At 45.5% G+C, this 23790-nt stretch overlaps 1 protein-coding gene across 1 annotated transcript in view; it reads right to left on the minus strand.

Annotated features, from left to right (window-relative positions):
* Nucleotides 1–23790, minus strand: part of LOC111951330 (dedicator of cytokinesis protein 4-like) — a 137492-nt gene that overhangs the window by 44062 nt on the left and 69640 nt on the right. Inside the window, 10 exon segments of the mRNA XM_070434705.1 lie at nucleotides 599–684; nucleotides 4347–4447; nucleotides 5227–5310; nucleotides 5545–5642; nucleotides 6681–6834; nucleotides 8675–8781; nucleotides 12560–12610; nucleotides 12613–12723; nucleotides 13400–13516; nucleotides 19222–19347. Coding sequence (XP_070290806.1) covers nucleotides 599–684; nucleotides 4347–4447; nucleotides 5227–5310; nucleotides 5545–5642; nucleotides 6681–6834; nucleotides 8675–8781; nucleotides 12560–12610; nucleotides 12613–12723; nucleotides 13400–13516; nucleotides 19222–19347 — 1035 coding nt within the window.

A 23790-nucleotide genomic window follows, 5' to 3' on the forward strand; every position in this document is an offset into this window, starting at 1 on the left:
TAATAACAGGACGAAGGGGGGGGGGGGGGCGCCAGATAACATGATTAGAGTGGCCTGACCTGCATTCTTCATAGCCATTGTTCTGTTTCGTTGTAGATCAAGATTACAATAGCTCAGCAATCAGCCATTTGTTTTACTGGATTGTGCTAAGAGGTGCACACTGTTACTGTTACTGTTCTGACAGAGAGCCTCTGTGTCTAGGTAAAATGATTTCCCGGCGGCACTGGAAGGGAGGACAGGTGGAGAGCATGATGAACCAGGGCGTAATAACAACCCACACAAGGTGAAAATAACAGTGCGGTGTGTGGCGAGGATCTCCAGCAGAGAGTGAGAGCCAGAGTGAATGGTCACTCACGCAACAGGGTGAACAGACAGACTGACGGGCCAGGTCATTATCAGCTGGGTTCATTAGGGTGGCTGCTGTGGGAGTTTACACAGCTAAGTGTGCAGTAAACACACACACACACACACACACACCCCAGTGGCTTATATCTTAGTGGTCAACCATGAATTAATCTCTTCTCTTTTTTGTGTGTGTGTGTGTGTGTGTGTGTGTGTGTGTGTGTGTGTGTGCGTGCGTGCGTTCAGGAGCACACACTCACCTTGAGGACCTGCTGAATGTGATCTTGGTGCTCAGCGTCTATGATGCGATCCACGTACCACTTCAGTACTTTGATCAGGTCCCTGCGAGAGAGAAAAACACACACACACACACGTCTAGCATCAACTACTGAACTCGACCTTCCTCTGCGGATCACAGCGCATTTCCACCAACAATCCCAAGCATCCACCTACACATCCCAGAGGCGCAACACACAAAGAGCGCCTTGGTGTGGCGCGAGTGAACGCTTTATAGCGCATGTCAAATATTTGCGTATGATACACCGATATTGTTAAAAATGTATGGCGATGGTGTTCATCAACAACGTCTAGGCCTGAACAACCTCCGATCGTGTTCTGTTTATTCGACAAAAAAGATACAGAACCCAAGGGTCGGTTTATAAAACGTCTGTGTGTGGCTGTGCAATTTGTGCGATCACAATATTTTCAAATTCACACTGTGTAGTGTATTAACACTAATGGATTAATTGAGAGAGCACACCCTTACAGATAATTGAACAAAATCATCAGAGACAGTATGAGTACAAGCAAAGGGGAAACGGTGGAGAGAGCACTGTAATTTCCACGGAACGAACATCTGTGTGGGAGATGTGTCGCCTGCTTTTCTGTGATTGGACCGTGATCACAGGTTGATTGGTTTTTCCCTTGGGTACATAGCGTACTGAAGAGACAGCCACCATTTTGTTGGACATAATCAGCTAATAAAGTGTACAATCTTATTTCTATTACTGAATTGATACACTACATGGTCAAAAGTATGTGGACACCTGCTCGACGTACAGCTCATTCCAAAATCACGAGCATTAATATGGAGTCGGTCCCCCCTTTTTGCTGCGATAACAGCCTCCACTCTTCTGGGAAGGCGTTCCACTAGACGTCGGAACATTGCTGCAGAGATTTGCTTCCATTCAGCCACAACAGCATTAGTAAGGTCGGGCACTGATGTTGGGCGACTAGGGCTGGCGTCGGCGCTCGGCGACTAGGGTGACTAGGGTCAGCGTTCCAATTCATTCCAAAGGTGTCCGATGGGGTCGAGGTCAAGGCTCTGTGCAGGCCAGTCAAGTTCTTCTACAACGATATCGACAAACAATTTCTATATGGACCTCGTTTTGTGTACGGGGGCATTGTCATGCTGAAACAGGAAAGGGCCTTCACCAAACTGTTGCCACAAAGTTGGAAGCGCAGAATGTCATTGTGTTGTAGCATTAAAATGTCCCTTCACTGGAACTAAGGGGCCTAGCCCAAACCATGTAAAACAGCCCCAGACCATTCTTCCTCCTCCACCAAACTTTACAGTTGGCACAATGCAGTCGAGCAGGCAGCGTTCTCCTGGCATCCGCCAAACCTAGATTCGTCCGTCAGACTGCGAGATAGGGAAGCGTGATTCCTCACTTCAGAGAACGCGTTTCCACTGCTCCAGAATCCAATGGCGGTGAGCCTTACACCACTCCAGCCGAGGCTTGGCATTGTGGATGGTGATCTTAGGCTTGTGTGGCTGCTCGTCCATGGAAACCCATTTCATGAAGCTCCCAACGAACAGTTGCAACCGAGGACAGACAATTCTTTACGCGCTACGGGCTTCAGCACTCACATTCTGTGAGCTTGTGTGGCCTACCACTTCACAGCTGAGTCATTGTTGCTCCTAAACGTTTCCACTTCACAATAACAGCACTTACAGTTCACCGGGTCAGCTATAGCAGGGCAGAAATTTGACGAACTGACTTGTTGGAAAGGTGGCTTCCTATGACGGTGCCACATTGAAAGTCACTGAGCTCTTCAGTAAGGCCATTCTACTGCCAATGTTTGTCTATGGCGATTGCATGGCTGTGTGCTCAATTTTATACACCTGTCAGCAACGGATGTGGCTGAAACAGCCATATACACTAATTTGAAGGGGTGTCCACATACCTTTGCATATACACTACCGTTCAAAAGTTTGGGGTCACTTCAAATTTTCCTTGTTTTTGAAAGAAAAGCAATTTTTTTGTCAATTAAAATAACATCAAATTGATCAGAAATACAGTGTAGACATTGTTAATTTTGTAAATGACTATTGTAGCTATAAGTGGCAGATTTTTTATGGAATATCTACATAGGCGTACAGAGGCCCATTATCAGCAACCATTAGTCCTGTGTTCCAATGGCACGTTATGTTAGCTAATCCAAGTTTATCATTTTAAAAAGGCTAATTGATCATTAGAAAACCCTTTTGCAATTATGTTAGCACAGATGAAAACTGTTGTACTGATTAAAGAAGCAATAAAACTGGCCTTCTTAAGACTAGTTGAGTATCTGGGGCATCAGCATTTGTGGGTTCGATTACAGGCTCAAAATGGCCAGAAACAAAGACCTTTCTTCTGAAACTCGTCAATCTATTCTTGTTCTGAGAAATTAAGGCTATTCCATGCTAGAAATTGCCAAGAAACTGAAGATCTCGCACAACGCTGTGTACTACTCCCTTCATAGAACAGCGTAAACTGGCTCTAACCAGGCCCCGGTGCACAACTGAGCAAGAAGACAAGTACATTAGAGTGTCTAGTTTGAGAAACAGACGCCTCACAAGTCCTCAGCTACATTAAATAGTACCCACAAAAACCCAGTCTCAACATCAACAGTGAAGAGCGACACTGGGATGATGGCCTTCTAGGCAGAGTTGCAAAGAAAAAGCCATATCTCAGACTGGCCAATAAAAAGAAAAGATTAAGATGGACAAAAGAACACAGACACGGGACAGAGGAAGATTGGAAAAAAGTGTTATGGACAGACAAATCTAAGTTTGAGGTGTTTCGGATCACAAAGAAGAACATTCGTGTGATGCAGAAAAAAATGAAAAGATGCTGGAGGACTGCTTGACGCCATCTGTCAAGCATGGTGGAGTCAATGTGATGGTCTGGGGGTGCTTTGGTGGTGGTAAAGTGGGAGATTTGTACAGGGTAAAAGGGATCTTGAAGGCTATCACTCCATTTTGCAACGCCATGCCATACCCTGTGGACAGGACTTAATTGGAGCCAGTTTCCTCCTACAACAGGACAATGGCCCAAAGCACAGCTATTGCAGAGAATTAACGTGTTATTTTTTTAGACTTATTTTCAGCACCTTTGTTTTTTTAATGTATTTTCTTGTCTTGTTTGGCCCAAACTATGCAATAATTATTTAGGGATGAAGCAAAACAAGGACATTTCTAAGTGACCCCAAACTTTTGAACGGTAGTGTACATACAGTATTATATCCTACTGAAGTCACTGAACAACTCACCTAAACCACCGTAGACTATGAGTCTAGAGGCAGGCAACACTCTCTCTCTAAATGAGGGTGAGTTTATTGAGTTTATTTTAGGTAAGGAAGAGGTGAGAGCTTTAGCTGTGAGCCTGACAGGAGAGGGGTGTTAGTGAGAAATGAGCAGTGTGAGCTCTTAGCAGGTAGTGTGTGCAGAACAGTGTGAGTGTATCACATTGTGAGTTTGAGGCGACAGCACAGCGTCTGTGGAACAGTGAGTGTATATGGCAGGAAGTGTGTGCTTGCCGGGCCAAATCAATGTGAGACATTGAGAACACATGATCCTAATTATAATTTTCAAAACAGGTGGCGCCGCAGGTGACTCGTTCACACCACGGAAACAACTTTACCGCCTACCATTATTACCAGGTAGTATACTGTAGGTCCTACCATAGGATAACCTTAAAACAACCATAATACACCCTAGGAGGAGAAAGAGAGAAACACACCTGTAAGACAAGGCTCCAGCAAAATGACTCTCGATGTAGGTATCCATGACGGGTTTGAAATGATGGAACTTGCTGTCCTGTAGCAGGTTAATGATGTGGACCTGAAAGAGGAAGGGAAATAACTCCGTCACATACCGCTTTATGCTTTCCACAAAAATGCAACGCTCTTTATTTAGCCAACAACGAACGCCATTGTAAACAAGAATTTGTTCTTAACTGACTTGCCTAGTTAAATAAAGGTTCAATTAAAAAAGATATATACATATTTATTCAACCTAACCTCCTATGTGACACAAACTGGCCTAGTTGTCCCGATTCATCTTGCAATCACAAAGGCAGTTTGATTGCCTCACTTTCACCCATGATAAAGAAGAACAGAGCAGAGATGAGTGAGTGAGTGAGTGAGTGAGTGAGTGAGTGAGTGAGTGAGTGAGTGAGTGAGAGTGAGAGTGAGTGATTGACTGGACCAAGTCATTTGCAAGCAGACCAATCACCCAGCTCTATATTAGAGTGATGCAGCATGACTGGACTGGGATTGATCAACGAAGGCTGTGAAGCGTTACAGTATTAAGCCCATCCATTGGCTCAAGCTTCCAGTGTGTCTGTGTGTCTGTGTTTACCATGCATCATTGCACTTTTTTCTCTCTGACCACAGTAAGCCACTATTGGACACAGGCCTTCTTCTCTAACGAGGCTTGGTCTACTTCCCAACTCATGCGCACGCACACACACAATTAGTTCTGCCGTCATGACATCCCAATCCTGGCTCCAACCAGCATTCAAACCAGCAGTGTGTAGAATCAACTAACGATTTAGCTGTCAGGGAGGGAGAAAACAATATGCTAGGAAATAGAAGACCACAGAAGCAGTAGCCACTTACCAGGCAGTCAAACACCTTCAGCCCATACCTCTGGGAACTCTCGTCCAAGATCCCAAAGAGCGTATCAAGTGTGTCCTGTAAAAACTGGTGAGGGAGAGATAGAGCGATAGATATACATGAGGGAATATCTATGAGATCATGTGGATGACAATCATATGATACATCTATCAAACACATCTTGAACACATTTCTGTTTTGAAGATGGGCAGACTTTTATAAGTAAATCACAAAAAGGCCAATCTAAAACAGGACATCGTTTGAGTGACGTGATCCTGAACCAATCAGGGTGAAGATAGAGGCCCCGGGGAAGGGCGGTACCTTGACTATCTCAGAGCCATCGATCTCTTTCAGCTTTAACAGGCTGTCATTGATCCTCTCTGGGTGGGCTCTCCACTTCAGCAGGTCTAACATGTCACCTACAGAGACACATGAAGAGAAACAACCACCGTTACTAACTAAGGTTGTCCATGATGTGAGAGACTGTTGACTCTTGGTTCCTAGACACAGACACACCCCCACAGAGAGAAACATACAGATGTAGGATCTTAATTTGATCTAGTTTGCTACAGCAGGAAAATTCTCAGCAACAAAAGTGATCAAATTAAGACTCTACATCTGCACAGTAGCCTGGGTTTCTGCATAAAATGGCAACTTGCCGTTGTCTTGTCAAACAATATCATGGCAAGGCAATGAAGAAGCGTTATTGAATACACTACTCTGAGTATGCGTACAGAGAAACAACTTTAATTCACTATTTGGAAAAACCAGAACATTTCTGTCAAAGCAATATGAGGGCGTATGGTTTAAGCGCTATAATTTAATTACTGAAGTTCCTTCTGGGGAAAAAAACAATGAAATTATATTCTATTTAAAAGATATAACAAGACAACACATTTACATTCAGACAATCCACAAATTCAAAATAATGACGACATCTCATAATGTAACGAGCTTTAAAAGACATAAAGCAATTCTCCCAGTGTTAAAACCCCCAGACGATATGAATAAAATATCCAGGTTGAAGAATAAAGGACTCAGTCTCCACCTGCACTTCTGAAGGTGTCTGCAAAATGCTGTCAGTCTAGATGTGAGGAACTACCTGCATTTCCCCAGACAATAACCTAGATATATTCCTTGCACAATGTCTCTACTCACTATGTGCAGCTCACATTTTAGAATATTTACACTGAGTGGTAGACTGTTTGAGAATTCAGCAATACTACAGTAATATTCAAGGCAAGACAACGACTCCGGACGAGTCAGAAACAGACAGATTATCCACTATCCAGACAAAAGGATACACGTCACACTAGTAAGTGATCTGTCGCTGGATAATAGATCCATAGAAAATTGGAGCAGGCCTACCTGTGGTGTAGGAAAGGTGTCGGTCTACTGGTTCGGGTGTAGGTCTACCGTGCAGATGCAAGCTCTAGTACTTTGACTTCCCCTCTTACCATTCTGTGTGAGTTTAGTGGAGCAGAGGAAGGACGTGATCCAAAAGGATTCCTTGGTGCCTTTCACAGCCTGGTTGTTGCCGGGCAGATTGGCTTTGGAGAAGGGCAGCTTGAGGTAGCAGCTAGAGTCCTGGAGGTTAGCATTTTCCTCACACTGAAAGGAGCAGAGATACAGTACTGGGTTAGTGCCACTACAGTAGACTGGAGAAAAAGGCTACAGTATTATGGTATTTGGTTCGTTACTTAACTGCATTCTCAAACATTAAGGAGTTTGTTCCACTACAATATGCTGCTTCCGTACACCCCGGAAAGTGCTCATGGTGGGATTTAATATATCATTATTATTATCACCATCATTCAAACAACTACAGTATATTTATTTCAATTAAATATTGCAAAGGGCTGGTGACACTATAAAGTGAGCACTGTTCATTTTACAATTCTCTAACGTAAAATTATTTTAGCCATATGCTTTCTAATTTATCGGCACAGATTGGAAAGTATTTTGAAGCTAGTGTTTAAATGTGTTCTGACTAACAGTTCAGGCAGGCTATTCCCACTCTGATGCTTACACGTGGTTAGTGCTGAATCCCTCTTCCCCATTTTGGCGATGAGGAACTAGGCCACGTCAATTTCTTTCAGCTTTTTGTCCTGACTTCCATCTGACAGTGAGTGGATTTTTTACGCCAATGGAAAACAACACAAGAAGATTCTCTCTCTTAAGCGGCATCAAATGCAATTCCCCTAAAATCCTACAGAGAACCGGCTGTCTCAGGTAATAGCACATCAAAGATCCACAAAAGGGGAGACGCATGTAAGCACTTCAAAGCGCAAGGCTCCAAAAGCAGCTGTATTTGTTATGAATTATAGCACTTTACGCATCTGAAGCCAGGCCAAGGTGTTCTTAATCTCTCTGTTTCTCCTGCGTTAGGGGAAATGACCTGTCAGCAGTGGGAGTCTTCTTAATGAGGTGGTGAGCAGGCCTAGGACAGGGCAGCGGGGTCAACCTGCAGAGAGCCAAGCCCAGAACCACAGGGAGGGAGTGGCCGCATAATGGCTCCTCCCACTGTCTCAACTCCTCTGTTCTCTCCCTGTATGACTGTCTAACTAAGATGGGTCTAGACAACCTATAACCTGTGTCTCTCTACAGTACCTTGGATTATATTGTCTCTCTTTCAGGCCAAAACCTCTTTACCCCTGCCTGTGTATCTTTCTCTGTCTCAGAATAGTCCAGACTACCCACAACCTGTGCATGCTCTCTTACCCTGCCTTAGGTGCTAACTAGCCCTGCCCGTCTCTCAGAACAGTTCCTTGCTAGCCAGCAGCGAACTATTGTGTGCTCTGTAACCTCTGTCTCTGCAGCTTATGCTCCCTAGCCCTGTCTAGCTCAACCGGCAATTACTCCGAGCTACACCCCAAAACAGGCCCCGTAGCGCAGAGCTGTGTTTAATTGGCTGTGCCTGAGGGTTGGTTTAGCTGCTGTTTGCTTTGGACAGGCCATGTGTTAAGTGGAGAGCTTACTGGGGAAGCAATGAAAACCAGCTGGGGTGGCAAGCGCCTGTTTATGACAGAGTATAAGCTGGAAAAGTCTCAACGGGAAATAGCAGTGTGAGCATGTGATGTGTGTGTGTGTGCATTTGTGCATGTGTGCTTACAGAAAATACCCACCCACCCAGCACACACACACACTCCACCAATGTCTCACGGTTATTGGACATCACATAAACAGATATTACTCATCATCCTGCTAGCCTGCTCATTGCTAAAGCTGAAGCTAGCATTCACTGTCGAGCCAAGCAGCCACAATCAATAATAATACCGAGACCGTATTATTACAGCTTTTTTTCCTCAAGGTCTCAAAGAGATTTGCATTAAGCAGTATGGATCGACTCGTCCGCCACTAATGTGGAACGCCTACCTAAGTGACGACTATCACGGTGGACGGGTGAGAAATGATTGCGTGTGTGCGTGCGTGTACAGCGGGACTCCAGTACCTTATGAATGATGAGCTCGTGGGTGCCGTCCGGCAGTGTCCGTCCGTCCTCCTGCATCAGATGAACGAAGGAGTAGCCAAACAGCTTCTTCTCCCCTTTGTCTTTCGCTGTGGAACACCGCACACATCCAACATCACTATCCCGGAAACACACTGGTCGCTGATACCCTCTGCTACTCTACGATCAGACAGCTATACTATAGAGCACTAGACTGTGCAGTTATGCATCACAGGTGGCTGGTGGCACCTTAATTGGGGATGACGGCGTTACAGCAATGGCTGGGAATGGAATTAATTCCATTTACTCCACTCCAGCCATTATTATGAGCCATCCTCCCCTCACCAGACTCCTGTGTTATGGATCCATTCAACCTGAAAGCTCGAATCTCTATTTTAAGAGCCGTGGAGGAAGGGAGGGAAAATGGCACCTTTAAGGTAGCAGGTTGAAAAACAACACCTATGAGTCATAGTTCTGTAGAGGCTGCAGTATGCCCATGAGGGCAGCCTTGTGTCAGAGCAGGAGGTGGACATCACATGAGAAGTGTTCCTCAGTGTCGTGGGAGTGGGTGACATACCGAGACTCGCTCAACTTCAGGCCTGGAAGAGGATTATGAGGAGATTGAGACACAGGCCCTTTTTACACTGACGAAAGTTGAAGGAGATTCTCGAAAAAAATCCAGAGAATAGACTAATTACTGTCATGTAAAGCTGTGAAATGCTCACGTCTAGCTAGCTAGCACTCACTGCTTTTGTCTTGAAGCTAAAATGTAATGAGTGTACGGACAATCATTTTATTTATTTATTATTGTCTACACATGCTTGTGAATTGTTGCATTATTCAAGAGTGTATTATTGTTAAGATGAACACATATTTCTTGCATACCCTTACAAAAAAAGATTGCAGTCAGAGTGCAGTATAACTGCAGTCATTCTGCAATTACTGCGTCCAAAATGCCACAGTCGGCTGAAGTTGCTGCACTTTCACTGCTGTTTCAAAACTGCAACGTTGTTTTGTAATGGTAGTTTAATAGTTTGTTGTTAACATGCTTACTGGCTAGCGGCTACACTATAGGCTGGGATATTGGGATATTTACGGTCAATTTTAAGCTGCAATGCAAGAATGTCTGTTGCCAAGCACCCAAACTCTCTCTCTGCAACAACAACGCCCCAAAGGCTGGCAAAAGGTGTATAGCTGAGTCACACTGTACTGTACCGTTGCACCCTCCCTGCATACCTCATAAGCTTACAATAACATAACCGCCCGTTGCTAATGTCAATTGAAAAGTTAACGTACATATTATGTCAATTGAAATCACATCGTGGTGCCTCTGCTGCAACTCTCTTGAATCTAAATAAGCCCACAGATCTCTGTAAATGTCTCCCCTGACCTCTGACCCAACTGTGACCTCTGACCTTACGGCTTCTGCCCCACACAGTGTCGCCAATTTAGCGACTACGGTCGCTATATTTTTGCGAGGTTTCAGACAGGCAGAGAAGCACAAGGGGAGGGGGTGTGCGGTGGGTGAAAACACTACTTCAGATGCCGCAGCAAGAAATTGGTGCGGTGACATCGTCGTGGCAACGGCAAAACGTCACCTAGCGACAGATCAAGGAGCAAATAGCGGCTCGCACTGAAGAATAGTTGTCAACACTGGCCCCAGTCTCAACAGATAGCCGTTACCATAGAAACAAAGTAGAACCTCTAAAACTGCAATCACCGGAGCCACCACCAAATGGAAGATATTGGTGTTAGATGTGTGTGAGACACGGTGGTGGTGGTGCGGGTAAAGTTGTTGTGTGTTGTAATGTTCTTGACTTGCGCTTCAGTTGTGCATGCCGTCTGTTCTCTTGGCAGGTTAGCCTCGACAGTGGGCTCAAAGAGCACCTAACAAACAGTAAACACTCCACACCCATAATATCACTGGCTGTGCTTCAGGATCATCGCAAGCTAAAGTTCCTTTAGAGAGATAGAGTCAGCCGTAATAACCCAATATCAACTGAACAGGCCTCCAAGCTCTACAGGGCCACAGAGCACATCAACACTTAGCGTGAGAGAGTATGTTATCCCCAAATCACACATAAGAGGAGTCATGACTGGCTTGATATTAGTCTCATAATACAAAACATGTACACTACCGTTCAAAGGTTTGGGGTCACTTAGAAAATGTCCTTGTTAATATTATAAATGACTATTGTAACTGGAAACGGCAGATTCTTTTATGGAATATCTACATAGGCGTACAGAGGCCCATTATCAGCAAACATCACTCCTGTGTTCCAATGGCACATTGTGTTAGCTAATCCAAGTTGATCATTTTAAAAGGCTAATTGATCATTAGAAAACCCTTTTCAATTATGTTAGCATAGCTGAAAACTGTTGTTCTGATTAAAGAAGCAATAAAACTGGCCTTCTTTAGACTAGTTGAGTATCTGGAGCATCAACATTTGTGGGTTCGATTACAGGCTCAAAATGGCCAGAAACAAAGACTTTCTTCTGAAAATCGCCAGTCTATTCTTGTTCTGAGAAATGAAGACTACTCCAAGCGAGAAGTTTCCAAGAAACGGAAGATCTCGTACAACGCTGTGCACTACTCCCCTACTACACAGAACAGCGCAAACTTGCTCTAACCAGAATGGAAAGAGGAGTGGGAGGCCCCGGTGCACAACTGAGCAAGAAGACAAGTACATTAGTGTGTCTAGTTTGAGAAACAGATGCCTCACAAGTCATAAACTGGCAGCTTCATTAAATAGTACCCACAAAACACCAGTCTCAACGTCAACAGTGAAGAGAAGACTCCGGGATGCTGACCTTCTAGGCAGAGTTGCCAAGAAAAAGCCATATATCAGACTGGCTAATAATAAGAAAAGATTAAGAAGGGCAAAATAACACAGACACTGGACAGAGGAATCTAAGTTTGAGGTGTTCAGATCACAAAGAATAACATTAGTGAGACGCAGAAGAAGAAAAAAAATATGCTGGAGGACTGCTTGACGCCATCTGTCAAGGATGGTGGAGGCAATGTGATGGTCTGGGGGTGCTTTGGTGGTGGTAAAGTGGGAGATTTGTACAGGGTAAAAGGGATCTTGAAGGCTATCACTCCATTTTGCAATGCCATGCCATACCCTGTGGACAGCACTTAATTGGAGCCAGTTTCCTCCTACAACAGGGCAATGACCCAAAGCACAGCTCCAAACTATGCAATAACTATTTTGGGAAGAAGCAGTCAGCTGGTATTCTGTTTATGATGGAGTGGCCAGCACAGTCACCGGATCTTAACCCTAATGAGCTGTTGTGGGAGCAGTTTGACCATATGTTACGTAAGAAGTGCCCATCAAGTGCCCACCAATCCAACTTGTGGGAGGTGCTGCAGGAAGCATGGGGTGAAATCTCTTCAGATTACCTCAACAAATTAACAACTAGAATGCCAAAGGTCTGCAAGGCTGTAATTGCTGCAAATGGAGGATTCTTTGACGCAAGAGCAAAACTCCTGAAACAGCAATTAGTATTATTTCAATTCAAAATCATTATTTTATACCTTGTCAACTCTGCCCATATTTCCTATTCTTTTGCAACTCATTTCATGCATGTTTCCATGGAAAAAGGACATTTCTAAGTGACCAAAAACTTTGAACAGCAGTGTATATAGTAATATTTGAGACACCACACACACACACACACACACCAACACACACACACCACACAACACACACACACACACACACACACACACACACACACACACACCACACACACACAACACACACACACCACACCACACACACACACCACACACACACACACACACACACACCACACACACACACACCATCCTCTCTCGCACACTACACAATACATTATCCCAGAGTAGTGGTAGTAGTGTCTTACTGGAGCAGTGTCGTAACTCAAAGCGGACGTGCGGCCAGCCCGACATGTCACAGGAGGATGTAGTTTGATCTGCCTCACCCAGCGGGGACTGTTGTTGTAGAGCACAAAGGAGTGTACACATCCCCACCTGCTCCCCTAACCAGCCGCTACATAACTCTGGAGGAGAGAGAGAACAGGAAGAGAGGAAGGACGTAGAGGGAGAGAAGAGGGAGGAAAAAAGGGGGAGGAAAAAAAGAGAGGGGAGAAAAAGAGAGGGAGAGGAGAGATGGAGGAGAGAGGGAAGTAAGAGAGAGAGGGGAGATGACGAGAGGCAGCAGAGGGAGAGGAGAGAGTGGGGAGAGAGGGGTGTTAATAGGCAGTGGAGATGAAAGCAAGAGATGGCGAGAGGAGGAGGGAGATTGCAGGACACACACACCACGGTTTACTGGACCTGTGACGCACAGCACTCTCTGCCTCTCGCTCTGGCGGAGTGAGTGACAGGGTTTGCATGCAGAGGAGAGCTCTACCAGCAGCAGAATCAAAATCTATTTTCTGGGTATGGCAGCAGCATCCTGTCTGATCAGGAAACCACAGTGTTTACAGAGAAAAACGAGTACCCACCAATGACCAACACTCATCCTCACTCCACAGCTGGCTGAAGCAGATACATAATCACACAACCAGACGTGCCCATATAAGCCTTCAACATTAGACAACAGCCTCGTTCAGTCTGATTGAACCAGGTTACTACAGTAGAGCTACGAGAATTGAAAGCACAATCATGGCTGTGATATGAAAAACGAAATTTGCTAAAAGTAATGAATGTAGTAATTAAGGGATGTATCATCTTACCTTCACTGACCTGGCCTTCGATGTCCAGCACATAGACCGTGATCTCCACGTTCCTGGCAACGCTCTTCCCTCCTTTCTCAAACTCTCCTTTCTCCAGCGTCATGTACAGGTCATTCCTCATCTCTCCTGCAGGAGAGTGAACAGAGTAGTTCAAATAGCAAGAAGGAAAGAACTTCTTGCTCATACACTCTGTATCTGGGTAAACCTAAGCAACACTGTGGCATGCAGTGCCTGGTTCTTTTCAGCGGTTGAAATAACAGACACACTCATATAGTGTTTGATTGATTATATTTTAATGTCGAAAAATATGTCATTTGCTTCATTCTACAGCTAGAGGATATTTCCAGGAGTGAGAAGTATACTTGCTTTGTCTGTTGTGGTCTAGTACTGTCTTTTTGCTAGCTAGGGCCATCTACTTTAAGTGCTACCCAGTGGCCTACTTGGTGTGTGAAGTGCTGACTGCTATTAACTTTCAGATGATGGTTGACACATCGACCAGGATCAAGGGGTAGGTCAATTTGTGACTTGTTTTTGTAATCAGTGGCAGTATTGGAGGGGGAGTGGTTTCATCTCTCCTAGGCAATCAGCAATTAGTACAGGGAGGTGTACTCTCCACCCCCTGCTAGACAAGTAGCAATTATTGTTTTTTCAGAGGCAGCTGTAAGCGACGCTCGTGTCATTGTCGGTTTTGTCACAAAACTAAGACCGTCGCCGAAACAAAGTTGTTCGAGGAAGGCTCCACACCACTCTCTCACCTCTCCCGATAGGCTTTACAGACGCTTCCCACCCCTTGGCTGCAACCGTTCTAATTTTAGTGTATACTGCGCAAACATCCCATGTGGAATTCTGTGTTCTCTGGCACACGTTTGGAACTGCGGTCAAGAACGCCGAGTTCATCTCAGCTTATGCTGCCCTTCAATCCCTTTACCTTTTGGCCCTGACGGAGACATGCATCACCCCAGAGAACACTGCTAATCCCGATGCACTTCCTTCATCTGACTATGTTTTCTCTCATAAACGGAGATTTTCTCTTTTCTCCCTCTCTGTCACCTGTCCATCTCCTCATTTGAATTCCATGCTGTCACTGTCACTTGTCTACTCAAGCTTAACATTATTGTCATCTATCGCCCACCAGGTGCCCTTGGAGAATTCCTCAATGAGCTTGACATCTTGATAAGCTCATTTCCTGACAATGGCTCACCGGCTGTTTGTACTTGGCAACTTCAACCTCCCAACGTCTTCTTTCGATTCATTACTTTCCAACTCTCTCTTTCCCTCCTTGCCTCTTTTCACCTCACCCTTTCCCAATCCCCTCCAAGGCAGGCAATATGCTTGACCTCATCTTTACTAGAGGCTGTTCGCCTACTAATCTCACTGCAACCCCTATCCAGGTCTCTGATCACTACTTTGCTTCCTTTTCTGTCTCCTTTCCTCCAACCCTAACCGCTCAGCCCCTACCCAGATGCTCATGCACTGTCACAATCTTAACTCTCTCACCTCTTCTATCATCCTTCTCCCTCCTGTCTCCTGATTCTGCATCTTCAACCCTACTCTCCTCCCTTTCCACATCCTATGACTCGCACTGTCCCTTCTCCTCCCGGCCAGGTCGGCCCTCCCCTCCTAAAGCCACTTTCAATTTCAAGCTTCTGCCTCTAACCCTAGGAAACTCTTTTCCACCTTCTCCTCCCTTCTTAATCCTGCATCCCCTCCCTCTCTGCGGACTACTTTGTCAACCACTTTGAAAAAAAGGTTGACTACATCCACTACTCATTCACTCAGCCTATTGAGTCCACTGGTCTCAATCACACAGAATTACCCCTGTGCCTTTTACTCTTTCTCCCCTCTCTCTCCAGATGATATCATGTGACTAGTGAGGTCTGGCCGCCTGACAACCAGCCCGCCCGACCCCATCCCCTCCTCCCTTCTCCAGACCATCTCTGGAGACCTTTTCCCATTCCTCACTTCCCTCATCAACTCATCCCTGACCACTGGCTGTGTCCCCTCTGATTTCAAGATGGCCCGAGTTGCTCCCCTCCTTAAGAAACCAACACTCGACTCATCTGACATCGAAAACTATAGACCTGTATTCCTTTTTTTATTTGATTTCCAAAACAATTGAGCGTGCTGTCTCTGATCAACTTTCTTGTTATTTCTCTCAGAACGATCTTCTTGATCCCAACCAGTCAGGCTTCAATACGGGTCACTTAACCGAGACTGCTCTTCTCTGTGTCACGGAGGCTCTCCTCACTGCCAAAGCTGACTCTCTCTCCTAGATCTATCCGCTGCCTTCGACACTGTGAACCATCAAATCCTCCTCTCCACCCTCTCAGGGCTTGGCGTTTTAGACACCACACACTCTTGGATTGCATCCTACCTGGCGACGTGGAGAGGATCTGTGTCCATTCCATACTCTCACTACTGGCGTCCCCCAGGGCTCGGTTCCAAGCCCTCTCCTCTTCTCTCTATACACCAAGTCACTCGGCTCCGCAAGAAGGGAAGGCTTGCCCGCTCATCACAGTTGACACTTTTGCCCTTCCATAGTGCAAAGAACCTTCGCGTGAAACTGGACAACACCCTGTCATTCTATGCAAACATCAAAGCAGTGACCTGCTCCTGCAGGTTCATGCTCTGCAACATCTGTAGCGTATGACCCTAACTCACACAGGAAGTGGCGCAGGTCCTAATCCAGGCACTTGTCCGTTCCCGTCTGGACTACTGCAACTCTCTGTTGGCTGGGCTTCCCCCCGTTGCCATCAAACCCCTACAACTTATCCAGAACGCTGCAGCCCACCTGCTTTTCAACATTCCCATGTTCTCTCGTGTCACCCCGCTCCTCCTCAGTTGAAGCTTGTATCCACTACAAGACCATGGTGCTTACCTATAGAACAGCAAGAGGAACTGCCCCTCCCTACCCTCAGGTTATGCTTAAACCCTACAACCCAACCCGAGCACTCCGTTCTGCCATCTCAGGTCTCTTGGACCTCCCACCCCTACGGGAGGGCAGCTCCCTCTCAGTCCAGTCCAAGCTCTTCTCTGTCCTGGCACCCCAATGGTGGAACCAGCTTCCCCCTGAAGCTAGGACAGCAGGGTCCCTGCCCATCTTCCAGAAAACATCTGAAACCATACCTCTTCAAACAGTATCTTAAATAATCCTCCTCGTCACCGTGACCCCCCCCCCCCAAAATATAACCTTAATCAGCACTTACACTTATTGAGGAAAAATGTACTTCCTGTGCCTGTCCCACCTAGCTATCTTAAGATGAATGCACTAACTGTAAGTCGCTCTGGATAAGAGCGTCTGCTAAATGACAAATGTAAAAATGTAAAAGAAGTTTCCTGTCATGTATGTTAGTATAAATACACGTAAAGCCAACCTGCAATTTTTCTTGCTGTTCAGTGGTCATTTACATTTTACGCAAATACACATAAATGTTTGAGTTAAATGTCAGTACAGAGTTAAATAAGTTCAGGAGAAAAGTCTGTTCATAACTATCAGCAAAGAGGAGAACAATGCATTGACACATCACACTGTCAGCAAGGATAGGGTGACCTCCTCACCCCATTGACAGACATGGAAGTGACAGGGACTGACACAGGGTCGGCGCAGGGCACAGATCTGGTTTCAGGGCAGACGGGTCGGAGGGTTCTGAATCTGAACATTCCACAAAAACAACTTCCCAAAGGCTGGCAAAAGGCGTATAGCTGAGTCACACTGGACTGTACAGTGGCACCCTCCCTGCATACTTCATAAGCTTACAATAACATGTAATATATGACTGAAATAAATCAATGCGTTCTCTTTCAGACACGTTTCCGTTGCACTTTCCGGCGTGTGTGGGGCTTAGGAAGAAAAACGGACGTACAGTCACAGTACGACATTACGGCTAAGCAACTACACCATTAAAGATGGCAGGTGCTTCCTGCAGTATGACTCAAGACGGGTGACATCGATGCCACGTGGCTACACAAACACACACAGTCGTCTAGCGGTAACACATTAATGTGCTATTCCATCACCTCACCAGACGCTCTTAATTCCATCCTCACTTACATTCTGATCTGCTGGGAAGTGTTAGTATTTTGATGCTGTACATAGATAACTGAACTATCTGAGCCAGTGAGAAGTGTTAGTATTTTGATGCTGTACATAGATAACTGAACTATCTGAGCCAGTGAGAAGTGTTAGTATTTTGATGCTGTAGATAGATAACTGAACTATCTGAGCCAGTGAGAAGTGTTAGTATTTTGATGCTGTACATAGATAACTGAACTATCTGAGCCAGTGGGAAGTGTTAGAGCTGTACTGAGATAAGTGTACACACACACACACACACACACACACACACACACACACACACACACACACACACACACACATATATATACACATACACAAGAGTAGCTAGTAGCTGCCTCATATGAAAACAGTCTCCTGAGGAGGTCTGTCTGTAACTTCACCGCCTAGAGAATAATTACAGGAAAGGACACATGTATACACTCAAGGCAGCCTTTGACTGGTGCAGAAATTAGAAGGGCAGTCTTAGGTAGGAAAAATGCCGAATGGTGGTGGTACATGTTTTAAAAATAGAGTTTTTGGAGAAGTAGTACAACGTAGCAAGGCAACATCTGCACGATAGAAGACAGGTCCGTATCCGCTTCAGAGAATGGTTAGCCACAGAATAGAAACGAGAGGAAGTCATCTTCTCTCAGCCCGTGCGTGTGTGCGTGCGTGTGTGTGTGTGTGCGTGTGTGTGTGTGTGTGTGTGTAAATAGCTCTCCCCATCTCTATCTAATGGTGTTCCGGGTCCAACTCAACTGGCTAATAGGCATCGCCATGGTAACCCAGAGAGATTGACTCACACACACACACACACACACACACACAGCCTGGAGGCTGACAGAGAGAGCAGCGCAGCCTGACTATAATCCTCTGCCTACAGGAGCATACACAGACTAAAATCACTAGCCCAGGGGCACACTGAAACTGGGAGAAGACTCTCTGACACAGAGATGTATAAATGTTGAGTTACTAGGCAGAACACTAGGGGACACACAGCGAACGGTTCCTCTTTTTGTGTTTCTCTTTCTATGAATGAATGTACACATCGATTTTTTTCTTAATTGTTTGTTTCACAGGTACATTTTACTGTACACTTTACTATGTACAGTCATTCATGCCAATATACAGTCACCGGACAGTTTATTAGGTCATCTAGTAGGAGGAGGAGGTTGAACCCTCCTTTTCCTCCAGAACAAACCACACTTTGCCTGGCGTTCAATTGTTGCTCAATTGTTACCAAGGGACCTGGTGTGCCAGGAAAAGTTGTGCGTTCCGAGATGCCGTTCTGCACACCACTGTTGTACTGCGTCGTTATTTGTCTGTTTGTGGCCCTCCTGTTAGCTTGCACGATTCTTACCATTCTCCTTCGACTTCTCTCACCAACGAGCTGTTTTGGCCCACAGGACTGCCGCTGACTGGATGGTTTTTGTTTGTCGCACCATTCTCGGTAAACCCTGGACACTGCCGTGTGTGAAAAGCCCAGTAGGCCGGCGGTTTCTGAGATACTGGAACCGGCGCACCTGGTACCGACGATCATAGCTCGCTCAAAGTAGCTCAGGTCACTTGTTTTGCCCATTCTAACGTTAATAGAGTAGGTCTTCTTAATATAGCAGGCCACGTGACTCACTGTCTGTAGGAGCGATCCATTTTCGTGAACGCGGTGGTATACCTGGACACGAGTGTAGATTTACCTGCAAAAACCAGTGCAGTACAGACGTCGTTCTGTTTTGACCAAAGAAGAGGCTGGCTGGCTGTGTGGGCGGTTTCGTACCTGGCATGATGACGTCAGAGAAGCCCAGTTTCTTGGTGATGGACACTCCTCTGGTGAACAACACCATGTACTCTCTCCTCAGCTGTTCAATGTCCCCGTGCAGCAACTGGAGAGACACAGCCAGGCCTGGGAACAGAAGAAGCCCACACAAATGTTTAGAATTAAAGTTATGCGTCTTGAAAATTTGACATGTAGTATGACTCACGCACACACACACACACACACACACACACACACACACACACACACACACACACAGAGACTACGGTATGCTTTAAGAAAAAATAATAAGAGAAAGGATTGGTGTCGTCTGCATCTAATATATTGGATAGCATGTAAATAATTGAAAATGTCAGACTGTGGCCTTGGAATAAAACCCCTGCTTCTATTTTCAGTTTCTTTCACGTTCATAACGTTCCATATCTCCTTGACGCCAAGCTAGATATTGCGCCGTTTTTCAGGGAAGTGAAAGAGGCTTTTGGTCAACCAGGCCATTGATCCTGTCATTCTGGAAGGTTTCAGGTCACTATGTTCTCGAATTTAGAAAGTGTGACATATTTGGCCGGGCCTGCTAAAATGAGAAGCTACAGTACTTTGTGGCCCAAGATGGCAAGGGTTTAATTCCCCCCAAACTACAATATCCACACACAAAAACGCACGCACACATAGACGCACGCACACACACTCCTCAAACAGATTTGCCTGTCATAGCTCAAACCACAGGAAAACAGAGACAGCGGACTTGTAACAACACTGAAATCCTTCCACAGTAACGTTATGTTTTTACATGGCACAGTCCAGGCTTGATCAATAACGAAAGAAAAGAAACCCATTAAGTTTGGGGGGCGATTCCACAGTGGTTGGGGCATGTACGCCTTGCCCTCCCTTTCATGTGGATGAAGCCCACGGCACAGCCTCACAGCCACTCCAGGGCCACAATTAGGCAACCCCTGCTTCATTACTATTCTACACAGTAACTCAGAGTACTCAGTGCTGCCAGCCTGCCTGTCATCGCTTTGACAAACTCTCCCCTCTGTCCTCCTCACTGGCTTTTCATCAACTTAACACAAGGAGCACAGGGAGCAACAGGATGGAACATTTCTCCTGTTCAGCAACAACACACAGTCTTGTGTTGTTCCTGTCCGTTGTGGAGCATCATTCTGTCACTTTTGCTGACTCCGTACCCTCTCTCTCTCTCCATATTCTCTCCATCTCTCTGTTCCTGCTTATTCTCTCTCCCTCTCATCCTCTCGCTCTATGATTATTCAAACCAATATAATTTCCCACATTCCTCTGCTCCAGATTTTATCATCTTTTTTTTATTTGTCTCTCCCTTGTTAATTGGCTAGCAGCTAGTTAATATCTCTCTGGCTGAGAGCCAGGTCCATGGCTGGTTTTGGTTAGTAGTTGGAAGCTTTACACAGCGAGCCCCGCTACGCAGCACAGCACTGCACACCACCACTCCATTTTAATTGTTCCCCTGACAACCAGACTAATGAATTTAAGGCCTTTAATTATGCAAGGTATTCCACCGTCTCCTGCATCAATGATCTATAAGCGCAGGACCCGCGGAGAAGAGAGAAGATGAGCGGAGTCACCTGGCTGCAAGGCCGTGTGGCTCAACCGATTGTCTTGTAGTGCGGTAGTATAGTAGTCTGCTGCGATACAGCAGAACGTGTAAGAGGCTGGAGGTGATATTGAAATGAAGCGGATACATACTGTACAGTAGGAATGGTGGATGGCTTTAAATACACAGAATTAGAGGGGGAAAATCCAAGTGAAATGTCAACATTTCTGTCTCTTCAGAATTCCTAATCTGCTTTTATGCATAACATGCTGTTACTAGAAAATATTTGCACATGCCAGGTTTCCATGGAACTACTTCATATGCACTGTAACTATGTCAAAGTTTTATGCAGAGTCGTAATTAATGAATGTGCCCTCTCTCCTCAATGAAGCGAACTGGGTTGACATTACTCATCGTCAAATCATTCAGATGAAACGCACACAGCTTTACTGTAACGCATTGTGAGATGTCCCGTTTCATTTTTCAGCGGCTGCGAAACGGAAACGGGAAGCCTGATCCAGCGCTCAGTATGATCGATGACACAATCTGGAAGGTATTCGATGGAAAGCGCCGGGGCCACCGATAAACACAACTTAACAGGCCAGGGTCAGAGAAAATGTGCAATTTAATATAATTCCACTACAGAGGTGAACAGGGTCAGCGTGTTCAATGGTCTGGTGTGGTACGCATCTACACAGAGACACGCAGTGTACGGAACACGCTGACGCTGATCACCACACCTAGCAGGATCTCCGTTAGTGGCTTCAACATCAGGTCGACCTCTAAAAGACCATATGCAAAGGTCCCATGTCTGTAGCTCTTACTCTCTCATTCAATTTAACAGAGATGTAGCTGTGGGTTCGATGAACTAAACTAACCGTATCCACTGAGTGTACAAAACATTAAGAACGCCTTCCTAATATCGAGTTATTGACACAATGAAGAGAAAAACGGAGACTACAACCAAAGTGTGTCCAGTTTGAGAGTTTCCCCCAAAAAATATTGGTGTCAACAGTTAGGACGAGGAATAACAGCTAGATTAAATCCAACGAAAGCCGCTGCGTGAAGATGCACACAAACACGAGCTGGCAATGATGGACTATTTTTCACTGCTGTCATATCTACACTTATACTCATTATAATGCCGTTATTGCTTTTGTGCCGCGTTTCACTTGGCGCTAATAATAAGGCTTAGGCTACTTTTTCATCATTTGACCTCGTCTCTTTTGAACATGTGTGATGGTGGTTGGGTTATTGTTATTTTATTTTGTCCGTATAAAAAAAAGAAAGATACTACACTGTTCCAATGCACATGCTTTCTGTTTCATCGCTGTAACAATGGCACTCCACAAATAAAAATGTATTGAACACTTTCACCTGGATTCACCTGGTCAGTCTGTGTCATGGAAAGAGCAGCACTCAGTGCAGAAACCGCATGTGAAGTGGGGGTGGCAGGTAGCCTAGCAGTTAAGAGCGTTGGGCCAGTAACCAAAAGGTTGCTGGGTCGATTCTCGAGCCGGCAAGATGGAAAAATCTGCCGTTCCGCCCTTGAGCAAGACGGCTCCCAACAACAACTGCTCCCCGGGCGTCCATGACGTGGATGTTGATTAAGGCAGCCCATCCCCCCCGCACCTCTGATTCAGGGGGGTTAAATGCGGAAGACACATTTCGGTTGAATGCATTCAGTTGTGCAACTGACTAGGTATCCCCTTTCCCCTTCCCCTTTGGTGATGTATTGAAGCATACAGTGTCATAAGTTGCTATATACCACTATCAACTGTCAACTGCCTGGCTACCACTTCTTCTAAATTCAGCAGAGCAGAACACTGAATTGCTATTGGACCATATAGTCCTAAATGGAAATTGTCACAAATACCCTCATGTTCTAAACCTCCTAGACTTTTCTGCAACCTCTTGAAACAGCGACACCATCCTCTTAGTTAACATCTAATTTGCATGTCTTATCTGATATCAACAACAACACAACAGACTACGAGATACTACTACAATACGCAACTCATCTTATAGGAGTTATTCATTCAACTCCATTGAGTCAGAGAGAGTGCAGTAAATGGTTGATGAAAGTTTATCTCTGTAAGGATAATGTTACCCTACAGGTTCAGCGTGTTATCCTGTATGCGACAATCCCCAGTTCACTTTGTATGGGAATTCATTCCAATTTCTGGCTTATCAATTGAACTGAGCAAATTACATCTTCATTTATTCCAAAGCCAATCTTTCATTTGGGATTTTAGCTGGCGCCGGTGCTGGATATTGCGATTGCTAGCTATTAGGGCTGACCCCATTTAGACGACTGGTCGATTGTTTGGCGGATAGGCTGTTGGTCGACCAAAATGTCTTTAGTCGAGCAGTAGCAAAAAAAATATCATGGTGCGCAAGACACCTGTCTGATTGGCGCCTGCGAGTGGACTAATCGATTGCGGAGGCCGTTGGGATGACACAATCCATCAATCTGAGACATGGTACTGAAATTCTATATGGTATTAACATGTAAGAAGAATGGTGCAACACAAATAGAAATTTCAATAAGTGTGCTTTTTCCCACGTTGGGTAGTGGTCGCTGTCCGGGGTTCTGAAACACATCAGAGCGCTGTTGAATTGCCGCATTTCCATAGACCATGTTGCTATGTGCATAATAGTAAAGTTAACCAGCATATTGGTGTTGAGAACAATGCGGAGGAGGCAGCAGCGAAGTTAGGAGACGAGGGGGCTTGCAAACTATTACAGACTACAAAGGGAAGCACAGCCACGAGCTGCCCAGTGACGCGAGCCTACCAGTCGAGCTAAATCACTTCTATGCTCGCTTCGAGGCAAGCAACACTGAGGCATGCATGAGAGCAACAGCTGTTCCGGACGACTGTGTGATCACGCTCTCCGTAGCCGACGTGAGTAAGACCTTTAAACAGGTCAACATACACAAGGCTGCGGGGCCAGACGGATTACCAGGACGTGTGCTCCGGGCATGTGCTGATCAACTGGCA

The sequence above is a fragment of the Salvelinus sp. IW2-2015 genome, linkage group LG24, assembly GCF_002910315.2.
Source record: "Salvelinus sp. IW2-2015 linkage group LG24, ASM291031v2, whole genome shotgun sequence".
In the NCBI taxonomy this organism is placed as follows: domain Eukaryota; kingdom Metazoa; phylum Chordata; class Actinopteri; order Salmoniformes; family Salmonidae; genus Salvelinus; species Salvelinus sp. IW2-2015.